Consider the following 11937-nt stretch of genomic DNA (forward strand, 5'->3'; position numbering starts at 1 on the left):
GTAAAAGTAGTCTACAATGTATAAATAATCTTGGCCTGATATATTTCTAGTAATGAATTCTTATTGGTAGATGTTGAGAGATTTTAATGTTATGTTATATATTGTTGTGTATAGGCGATGTTTGAGCGCATGAAAGCAGAAAAGGAAGAAGGAAGAGGAGGTGGAGAGAGGACGAGTGAGCAAGATCTGAGGAAGAAACTGGAAAAGCTTAGCAAGCTCAACACATACTCATCTTGGTTAAATATACTGACGCTCATGTCTCTAACCTGGCACTTTGTTTATCTAGCGACATCATCACGTTTGAGACTTGATGACAATATATCATCTTTAAAGGTCGTTGAAGCCTTATAAAATTTCCATTCACACACACACGTGTCTATTTGCCTTATAAAATTTCCATTCACACATACACGTGTCTATTACATAAAAGATAAACTCGGAATATGCTGTAACACGGTATTGAAAGGAATTACGTGCTCAATGATTGATTATTCTTATACATGTAGTTTAGGGTCTTTTATGTTCCACACCAAATATTAAACCTCTGAAGCATGAAATATTTTTTTCTGAGCCAGCAGAATTCATCATGCTGAGAGATTCGATGATGAGACTACAAAGGTGATGAGGGTCTGGAATCACGTCTAGATCAACTGCAACGTTGATTATAAGTTTGTACACATAGCTTTGTATACCGTTAATGAGTGCCTTGTCAAAAAAAATAAAAAGGGAATTAGTTAAAGATTCCACATAAATAACTAAGTAGTTTTTATTTAGAGAGGAAATATACTTTCTAAAATTTTGATCAAACTTTTTAATAAAAAACCAAGAGAATGCACATGAACATATACAAATGAAATCGAATAACATTGATACTCCAACAACTGTCTACTATTTTATCAGTAAAAACTAATATTTAAAATCAATAAAACAAAGGACATCTGCAATAATACAATTAAATAGTAGAAAGTTGCAGGCGTATCAAAGTTATTCGATTTCATTTGTATGTTAATGTGCATTCTCATAAGGCTTTAATTTGGCACCTAGCTTGACGTATACAAAAAAAACAATAGCACAAGAACCAGTAAAGTAAAAGCCAATGGCGTTAGCCGGAGATGAGCTCGGAAATACTCTTCTTCCGGGAAAGCCAGCCGTGAGATGCTCCCCTGGAGGATGGAAGTCGGCGAGGCTCATCATCTGTAAGTAATATCTCACCAACAAAGTTTCTTTAATACTCTCTCTCTCGTGAGATGTTTATTGGTGTGTTTTGTAGTTGTAGAAATGGCGGAGCAGTTCGCCTTTTACGGGATATCTTCGAACCTCATAACGTACCTGACAGGACCATTGGGAGAGTCAACGGCTGCAGCTGCGGTAAATATCAACGCCTGGAGTGGAACGGTGTCGTTTCTGCCACTTCTCTGGGGCTTCGTGGCTGACTCGTTTCTCGGACGTTTCCGTACCATCATCATTGCATCTTTACTATATATCTTGGTATGTAAAAATCTTTTATCCTATCTCTTCTTCTATTGTTTGTTATTGTTTCTTACAAGATGAAGTTGCAATGGTGTAATGAAATAAAATAGGGACTTGGGTTGCTGTCTTTTTCAGCCATGGTTCCTTCTCCGTCACAAGATTCGAATCAACTCCAAGTGACTCTCTTCTTCGTCTCTCTGTATCTAATAGCCTTAGGTGAAGGAGGTTACACCCCTTGTCTTAAGGTATTTGGAGCTGATCAGTTCGTTGGAAATGACCTAGAAAAGTCGAAAGCCAAGAGTTCTTTCTTTAACTGGTTGATGTTTGGAAGTTGTGTTAGCATATTGTTGACTCGTTTGGTCTCTAACTACATCCAAGAGAATTTAAGTTGGTCCTTAGGGTTTGGTATTCCAGGTGCTTCCATGCTACTTGCTCTGGTTCTTTTCCTCCTTGGGACAAAGACTTACCGCTTTACTACTGAAAGAGGAGGAAATAAAAACCCTTTTGCTAGAATCATTCACGTTTACATGGAAGCCATAAAGAACAGAAGACAACCAGATTTAGATTTTGCTAACCCGAACGAAACCCTTCTTCTCCTAGCTCACCAAGGTTCCAAGCAATTCAGGTAAATATAATTAACATATATTTTATTTTTTCTTCTAGAATCTTGGAGGTCACGTTTGTTCTTATAATATATTGGTTCTTGTTGGGGATAAATATACAATTGGTTTTGAATTTATTTTATTGGCAGATTCCTTGACAGAGCAGCGATTTCATGTGATTTGGCAGAAATTGAGAAAGCAAAAGCAGTGCTTAAGCTTGTTCCCATATGGATGAGTTGCTTGGTTTATGCCGTTGTATGTTCACAACCCTATACTTTCTTCACAAAGCAGGGATCCATAATGAACAGGTCAGTCTCACCAGGACTCTTAGTGCCTGCTGCTACGCTCCAATGCGTCACAAGCATAATAATGGTAGCTTTCATCCCAATCTACGACCGTCTACTCGTCCCAATCGCAAGATCTCTTACTCAAAACCATTTAGGAATCACAATGCTTCAGAGGATTGGCACAGGCATCTTTCTCTCCATTCTTGCTATGGTGGTTGCCGCTTTGGTCGAGACCAAAAGGCTCCAAACCGCTCAAGATGATGTCAAGATGAGTGTGTGGTGGTTGGCTCCACAGTATGCTATATACGGTATCTCGTACGTGTTCACATTGATTGGTTTGCATGAGTTCTTCTACGACCAAGTCCCTAGTGAGCTTAGGAGCATTGGTATGGCTCTGAATGCAAGCATATACGGGGTCGGCCATTTCCTAAGCAGCTTCATGATATCAGTCATCGACAAAGTTACAAGGCAATCTTGTCAAACGAGCTGGTTCGACAACGACCTGAACAAGGCTCATTTAGATTACTTCTACTGGCTACTCGCTTTTGTCAGCTCCATTTGTTTTGCCTCATACTTGTGGTTCGCCAAGTCGTATGTCTACAATAGGTCAACCACATTCTAAAAAACATTGTGTGTTGGCGTTGGGCGTTTTTGCATTTCTGATATGCGCTTCATATCAAACAACTTGGCATCGGCATACTAACTACAGTAGAAATTCTATAAATACAGTACAATACTAAATAAAAAAAAATTAGGATTTTCTGGATCACGGAATCATGATTTTTCATATTTTCTTATAGGGCAAAAGAATTGATAATAACATTTAAAATTATGATAATAATAACATCAAATAGCATTAAGTTGATAAGTGTTACAAAAAAAAAGTATTAAGTTGATAAGTAGCCAAAACAATGAAGTCATATAATAAAAGTGATGTACCTAGCAAAAGAGTTTTCTACCCACTCTTTTATAGGGCGAGGCGACACGATTGGAAGATTTTCTCCCTTACTTTTGTTCTTGGCAGTCCTAAAACTTACTGCATAAATACTTAATCAGTTAGTGAAATTTTAGTTGTAGTTTTAACTTCTAACAATGGTTCCGGATATCGTAACGACATGTTCATACATACAGATTGAAATGTTTGGATGAACACGTCATGTATTAGTCTCCTAATGGTCATAAATTGGAACCAAACACACTTTGAATTTGTTATCATTATAATATTGTCAATCGTTTGATTCTGAAAAAAATGCCATGCATACTACTACCCACCATGTGTTAATGATGAACCCCTATTCAAATTATCAAAAAAAAATTCTTACTGTGAAACACTAAAACTTATAGTTGTATTGTCTAAGCGCTGAACTGACTGAACATGGCCTGTTCTAATACAAATATAAATTTCATAACATAGATCGATATATTTGGGAAAGAACTTTAGAAATGTAATAGTTTTTTAGTTTTATGATTCTCTTAAAATTATTTAAATAAAAATTTATAATTTCTGTCTAACAAAAATTAATTTTATACATATTCGAAGTGATCTTGTAATTCCAAGATTTCGTAATATTAGCATATAAAACATATTTATGTATTACCAAAACCTATGATAAAACTTAAATTTGTATAAATACATTTGAGTTTTTCAGTTTGTTCTTAACTGTACTCAAACAAGCGGCAAATGATGCAGATGCACCGTCATGGAAGTACAATGGATAATGTCAATGGTGTCTTCACAAACAAGTTACTCAAGAACAAGAAGCGTTCTTCCTCTCCGAATTTTTTTTTTTCATTCTCCAAATTACAGTTAACGTATAATTGTCGGATACCATTTTTCCCAATAGGCTATTTGCCCCTAGTTTTAGCTTCTCCATGATTGCGTAAACAAAAACATACTGCTTCATATATAAAATGGAAACTAAAGAAGAATATAAGCAATGCGCCACTGAAATAAGAAAAGTCAGATACGATGATCTTAGCATCTAAGAATCAAAATAATTTAACTATCTGCCCCATCAAACTAGTATATATATAATAGCTTCTTAAGATATGTTTAATGCATACTGCGATCAATCATTTGTTACAATTATATATATAAAACAAGTTAAGTGGGTTATTTATTAAAAATAAAGAAAAGAGAGAAAACAGCTAAATACAATGCAAAATGGTATAATGATAAGATGTCACCAGCGATGAACAAAACCAACCAAACTTCTTTCTTCTTTTTCTTTTGACAAAAGCAACCAATGAGGGAGTCTTTAAAGGATCACTCCGGGGTCTACCAACTTTACTTTTTCAAATAATTTCTGAAGTTAAATACGATTATAGTTAGTTTTTCCTCTATATTTTATCAATAATTCTAGTAATTTGTGGAGATCTTTTTGGTATATGCACTACCATATAGTTGATTTCTTATTTGGCAAATGAAAAAGTTGATTTTCGGGATATACACGCCAACCTAGGGTTGACAGCTCTAATACCTATTGGAATTGCCCCTTATGATCTGATTTTCGCAATCAGTTTAGAATCAATAATCCATAAGTTGTAGGTTGCAACAACGCATCAACAATGGTTCCGACATATATTGTAGATTTAATTGTACAGATACAATCATTTGAGGATTTCTTTACGTGCTAGGTCGTCTCTATTGTTTTAGCTATTTATGTGGGTGCTAGACAACCGAGTTGAACTGTGTCTTTTGAAAATTAAAAAAAGTTGGATCATTATATTATCTTTCTTCCCCTAAAACCAATAATTTCTTGACAAAATAAATAAAACGATTTTTTTTTAATATACATTCAGGCAGTGTTTTAAAATAACATATAGTCGGGGTATTGACTACCATAAGGTATATATGTATATTTGGAATAAATACAATATATATAAATATAATAATGTATCATACATAACTTATTAAATAAAATTTTCATTTATACTATAGTAAACATAAAGTATATTATACATTTTTATTGTTCAAAATATTATAACAAAAAATATTATTATAATAAGATTTTGTTAAAAATGAAACAAGTAAAAATAAAAATAAAATTGGTAAATAAAGACTATATAATCACCGTAAATATACTGTATTTTTAGCGTACATATATCACATAGTTGACTGTATAATTTAAAAAGTATTTTTACCGTATATCATAAGAAAATAGTACAGTTCTTCACCGTAGATCATATATATAGTATATACAACCGTATAGACCGTATTTTAGAATATGATCTGAGGACTTCATTTGCAAAGGAAAGTTAGCTATATTAAAGTATAGCTAAACGGTTTCATACGTCAACAACATGAAAAAGGGATTAAAATGTCTTATTTGGATTGACATTATCCTTTGGACATATAACATGCATGTTATTAAGGCCGCTAGCCGCTAATCTGCCCAAAAAAAAAACAAAGAACGCCGCTAATCTATCATGTTAATTATTATTTTTGGTAAAATCTGTAATATTAATTATGTTGATATTCTGACAGATTACTTATTTTATTGTACATCTTTTGCGGATTACCGCTCCTTACTATGCAATTGCAGTTGAATATTTGGAATTCATCATCTAAATTTTCTAATGTTTAGAAAAAAAAAAAATACTAACGCTAACAGAAATACGGATTGGTTTCAACTTAAAATCTATAGTTTTTGTGCTACATTAAAAAGGAGAGTTGATAAAACTTTTACTGGTGATATACATATATAAGACTTGCGTGGTGACATAACATGGTGTCATGATTTCAAACACACTTTAAAATAAACATTATTAAAAACGAGACTAGCATGCTACCCCCCTTCTATTTCCCTTTCACAAAAGTCAAAATGATTCCACCATTTTTCTCGACTCAAACATTAGTTCTTTTATATCTAGTTTGAAATTGTATTCCTGAACTGTAAAGATTTGATATTTAAGTATTCAGGACACATAGAAAGAATTTTGAAGAATTTTTTTTTTGAGCAAAAAATTTTGAAGACTATAAAGCGGGTAGAAAATCAAGTATATCATCAATATATGTGTAAGTATTAAATCGTCAGATTCTACAAGTATATATGGTAATGTTTTCAGAAAATATATCGCTTATATAGTGAATATATTGATATATGAAATAATATAATTATTTGTGGAATTGATATTAAAATGTGATTTTAGTTAATCTATTAAAAATAGGAAGTGGCTTAATTCGTGAAGCAAAAGACGGCCGTTGGAGGAAAAAAAAAAGAAACGGACCCACTGAGAAAACGTTCGAATGAGCTGTCAAGAAACAGCTCCGACCAGTCTGTGTTCCCTTCTGCCTTTGGTTTTATAAAATCCTCTCTTCTTCCCTTCTCTCTCCTCACAAAAAAAACATATTCCCTAATCACTTTCTCTCTCTATCCTTTCTTTTCTTGAATTTCAGAGATGGCTCAAGAAGAGGCACAGAAGTCGGCTGATGTTGTCGTTGTCTCAGCGGAGAAACCAATGACTGATGATAAGGAGGTGACAGTCCCTGCTCCAGTGCCTGAGAAGGAGGTGACTCCTCCTGTTGCCTCGGAGGAGAAGGTGGCTGCAGAGGCTGAGGCTGAGAAGTCTGCTCCAGTGAAAGAAGAAGAGACGGTCGTAGCTGAGAAGGTGGTTGTTCCTACCCCTGAGGAGCTTGAGAAGAAGGCGCTTGAGGAGTTCAAGGAGCTCGTGAGGGAGGCTTTGAACAAACGTGAATTCACTGCTCCGCCGCCGCCTCCGGTGAAGGAAGAGAAGGCTGAGGAGAAGAAACCGGCGGAGGAATCTAAAGAAGAAGATAAAACAGACGAGAAGAAAGAAGAAGAGAAACAAGAAGAAGCCGTCAAGACCGAGGAGAAACCATCAGAACCCGCGGCGGCTCCGGCTGAAACCAAGCCGGAGGAGAAAGAAGCTGTGCCGGTAACCACCGAGAAAGCCACTGGTGCTGAAGAAGACGGAACCAAAACCGTGGAAGCAATAGAAGAGTCAATCGTCTCCGTCACTCCTCAAGAATCCGCCGCCGCGCCCGAAGAGACCACCGTCGTCGCCGAGGCGGAGCCTGTGGAGCCGGAGGAAGTCTCAATCTACGGAGTTCCTCTCCTCCAAGACGAGAGATCCGACGTGATCCTCCTCAAGTTCCTCCGTGCGAGAGACTTCAAGGTCAAGGAAGCCTTAACGATGCTGAAAAACACCGTCCAGTGGCGCAAGGAGAACAAGATCGACGAGCTCATCGAAGCCGAGGCGGGAGAAGAGGCCAGCGAGTTCGAGAAGATGGTGTTCGCTCACGGTGTGGACAAGGAAGGTCACGTCGTGATCTACAGCTCCTACGGGGAGTTTCAGAACAAGGAGCTATTCTCCGACAAGGAGAAACTCAACAAGTTCCTCAACTGGAGGATCCAGCTTCAAGAGAAGTGTGTGAGAGCTCTTGATTTCAGCAGCCCCGATGCTAAATCTTCGTTCGTGTTCGTCAGTGACTTCAGGAACGCTCCTGGACTCGGCAAGAGAGCCCTGTGGCAGTTCATCAGACGCGCCGTCAAGCAGTTCGAAGACAACTATCCTGAGTTCGCTACTAGAGAGGTATGTAATAGTTGCATGACGTGTTTTTAGTACATAATTATAGTTAGAGTTATTATTCAACACATAATTAGAACATAAAGTTTAAGATATTAGAATCCATATTAGTCACGCCGAACTGCTAGTGATTTACTCTTTAATTTTCTTTTTTTAATAAGTTTTAGCATAAATATTGTGTTTTATGTTTGTTTAATTTGCAGTTGTTCATCAATGTCCCATGGTGGTATATTCCTTACTACAAAACATTCGGATCTATCATCACATCACCAAAGACTAGGAGCAAGATGGTCCTTGCTGGTCCATCCAAGTCTGCTGATACCATTTTCAAGTAATTAACCATTAATAAGTACTTTTTACCATTTCATAATTGAAATATCTCTCTTTTTTGTCACTTAGCTCATATGTTTGTTGATTTGAAAACAGATACATTTCTCCTGAACAAGTCCCGGTTAAATACGGCGGACTTAGCAAAGATATTCCTTTAACCAATGGAGATACCGTCACTGAAGCCATCGTTAAACCAGCAGCCAAATACACCATAGAGTTGCCTGCTTCTGAGGTATATATATATATATATTCAAAATTTGATTACCAATATGTTCATAATTTAAATTGTTGCTAATTAAGAAGTTTTGTGTGGATTGTGGCAGGCTTGCACACTCTCATGGGAGCTTAGGGTTTTGGGTGCAGATGTGAGTTATGGAGCTCAGTTTGAACCTACCACAGAGGGCAGCTATGTTGTGATAGTTTCTAAAAACCGTAAGATTGGATTAACCGATGAACCGGTGATAACCGATTCTTTTAAGGTGGGTGAACCGGGAAAGATTGTGATCACAATCGATAACCAGACTTCCAAGAAGAAGAAAGTGCTCTACAGGTTCAAAACTCAACCAAAGTCTGATATTTGAAACTAAATATGAACCATATGGAAAGAAGAAGAATGGTTGTTTTGTTATCTGGAAGAACAATTTTTTTATTAATTAATTTAGTTTGTTATTTGATATGTAATTTTGAAATCTCGAAAGGTGGTTGTGTGTTTGCTGGAAGTGTTTGCTTTGTTTTGAGTATTGGGGGTTGTTTTGTGTGTGGAGAATATGTGATTAAAATCCAAAAGCAAAAGAAAAAATAAACTTTGTTTCATTACTTTACCTTTTACTTTTTTACCTTTTTGTTGTACTTTTTTTTTTTTTGTCAAACCCTTTTTGTTGTACAATCTGTGTAAATCATAATGTATTTAATATTTATATTTTTCTTTCTCTATCTTTTATCTTAACTTCTTGTTCATAAAATGATTCTGAAAGAAAGGTCAAGCATTCGGAAAAATGCCCGTTGCCAAATCGTTGAACAGTTAAAAGAGTAACAAGTGTAATTCTTTTCTGGTATATTATCATAAATAACTATATATGAAAGTAATGTTCAATGGATACATATGACTTAATAAGATAAGGAGAAGAGACGTGTCAAGAGACTCAAGACTGGTTTTAGACTTCTTGTTATACCAATATTGATAGAGAGGTATGAATATAAATATGAAAAAGGCCCCTCTCTGTATAATCCATGGAAATGATAACACTGAATGAGACATTAAGTGATAATGGACCCTATTGTTGAAATATGGACAAATTTAATTCGTGGATAAGAGACGAAATCAAAACACACATCATTATATTTGACATTAAGAAATATATAACTGTAAACTCTATAAATTTTAAGTACATTATATTTCAGTAGATTTATTATTTTGGAATTGCAATTTCAAAGACCAAAGATAATCTATTTTAAGTGTTACGTAATCGTTGAAAAAAATATTTAGTTCCGTAGTGTGGCTAGCCGATCATAAGTCATAACCAGTCACGAGTTATGTAGTGTGGTCTTACTATATAAAGGACTAAAACTAGATAACCTTACTTATCAAGTTATCTGGTAACTGTAACTATGTTTATACTATAAGTTTCAAAAAAAAAAAAGTTTATACTATAAAAAATTATACTAAAAGTTATTTAAATTAAATATTTTTAGGATAATTTAGATAATTTAAATTATTTAAACTAATCATGATTGATTATTATGCGCTACTCATAAATGAAATAAGTCTAAAGTTCAAGTCTAATCCCATGATTATCAAATAGATATATAACTACGGCCTTAAGATGATCATAACATATCTATTCATCTTAAAATAAAGAAATATTAAATTGTAATATGAAGATATACATGTCATTGTTTCATTCATCAACTTACGTCATTCATTTTGAAAAGGACAGTACTATAATAATTTTTGAAATTATGTGCAAATGTGCCAGATGAGACAGGAATAACATTCAAATCGTATTTGATACTAATTTCGAAACTTAACTGGCCATGTATTATTTACCGTAGTTAAATGAAAGTATCTGTAAGTTCTACGTACACAAAGTAGCTTGCTAGTTAACCATAAAATCGTGTATCTAATTCAAAGCCACATGTTGATTCCAGTTTCTCAATAACAACAAAATGTTGCAAGTCCAGCCTAAAATGAATAAAAAATTAGAATCTGACTCACCAAGAATATTTGAAAGTTCCAGGAATGGAGAAAATGTTAATTTGAAAATAGATATTAATATGGTCAGACTAATTTGCATAGTTCTGAGTTTATGCAGAGTTCAAAAACAGGTTATGAACCATTCAGAACCTATTTATAAACTTCTCTCTTTGAAGGGTTCTGAACCTCTTCAAAGATTGTTTGTGACATAGTTTCTGACAACTTCATAAACAGTTTTGAGTTGAGTGTAACTTTGAGAAATAAAACGGTTTAGTAACCTAATAAGTCCATTAAGAACCGCCACCATTTTATCTTGGGATCGAACCCTCTTTTAAAATTTGAAATGTTTTTAGTACAAAACATGAATTTTTGTGGACAATGGTCGCATTAATGGTTAAACATGTATGAGAACTGAAGTGATCATAATGTCGGGTCCGATGACAGTTGGGAGCTTATAAAAAATGCATAAAAATAGTAAAGCGAAAGAAAAGGGAGTGACATGCGTGGACCGACACAACACAAACAGCCATGAATGAAATTTGAGCACATTCACTTCTGGCCATAGTCGTCGCATGTGCTTCTTCATCAATTCCTCGTAAGCCTTCCTTTTTGCTTTTCCGTATTTAATTCACAAAGAAATAATAAAAGGTCCTCATTTTCACACAAATGAATTACATAACAATTGAGGTTTGTTGATCATTTCACTTCCATAAATGGAGAGGTATGTGTTTGTAAATAAACTTTATGGTATCGGTTGGTTCGTTTCACCGTTTTAGTACTAGCGACAGATAAAGCTCGGCATTACACATCAACGTTTTCAAATATTCGTTTAATCTTGATGTTTATACCAAAAAGGTAAGAAACGAGCATGGTTCGTGCTTGCTATATCATTGCCAATCACAAGAAACAAACCGAACTTTAAACATACAACTCAAGTCTAATAATATGTATTATATGTTGTCCAACTAATATGTTATATAATTTCTCAATACTAAAAGTCTATGTTAAATTAAAATATTAATTAGCTCTCTAAGTTTAGCATCAATTCCAAAGAATCCAATGATAATCAACGAAAAAAACAGATCCTTTCTCACAAAAAAAAAAAAACAGATCCACGTGAAACAATGTTTTTGGTACTATATTCGTTTGTTTTTTTTCCTGACACATCTGCCTCCTTCACTGCCTCAACGTATCTATCTATCTCTCTGTAATAACTTGTCTCGGTTAAGATTCTAATATAGAATTGTTCGTTTACGTGTCGTGCCGACTAAGATTACATTCGTTTACGTATCGTGCGACCTGCGACTAAAACTATGTTCATTTACATGTCGCGCGATCTGCAATCTGCGATCTATGACCAGCCGAGCGATCAATTTTTTTTTAATTTTTAGTTGCTGTTTTTTCAGGAAACTTGAATGGAAACTTGCGACTGGTCGTACGATCAGTCGTGCGACATCAAAACGAACAACAATTTGCAACTTGCGACAGTCGAACAATCGCAAAT

General features: G+C 34.9%; 2 protein-coding genes and 1 long non-coding RNA gene across 3 annotated transcripts; 2 read left to right on the forward strand and 1 right to left on the reverse strand.

Annotated features, from left to right (window-relative positions):
* The first annotated feature begins 39 nt into the window (after window positions 1-39).
* LOC103831721 (protein NRT1/ PTR FAMILY 5.11) lies at window positions 40-5964 on the forward strand. Its single transcript, XM_009107623.2, has 4 exons — window positions 40-1196; window positions 1271-1488; window positions 1581-2095; window positions 2222-5964. Exons 1-4 carry the CDS (start codon window positions 1097-1099, stop codon window positions 2979-2981), a joined length of 1593 nt encoding a protein of 530 aa, XP_009105871.1. The 5' UTR covers window positions 40-1096; the 3' UTR covers window positions 2982-5964.
* A 716-nt stretch (window positions 5965-6680) lies between these two features.
* On the forward strand, window positions 6681-9067 carry LOC103831722 (patellin-1). The gene is made up of 4 exons (XM_009107625.3): window positions 6681-7915; window positions 8113-8240; window positions 8336-8471; window positions 8563-9067. The coding sequence occupies exons 1-4, from the start codon at window positions 6761-6763 to the stop codon at window positions 8818-8820; spliced, it is 1677 nt and encodes a 558-aa protein (XP_009105873.2). The 5' UTR covers window positions 6681-6760; the 3' UTR covers window positions 8821-9067.
* On the reverse strand, window positions 8883-11874 carry LOC117126740. Its single transcript, XR_004449546.1, has 2 exons — window positions 9110-11874; window positions 8883-9076 (listed from the first exon to the last, which is right to left on the reverse strand). It is a non-coding gene; the product is annotated as an uncharacterized LOC117126740 (long non-coding RNA).
* Between the last annotated feature and the right edge of the window lie 63 nt (window positions 11875-11937).

Source organism: Brassica rapa, chromosome A07 (assembly GCF_000309985.2).
Source record: "Brassica rapa cultivar Chiifu-401-42 chromosome A07, CAAS_Brap_v3.01, whole genome shotgun sequence".
NCBI lineage: Eukaryota > Viridiplantae > Streptophyta > Magnoliopsida > Brassicales > Brassicaceae > Brassica > Brassica rapa.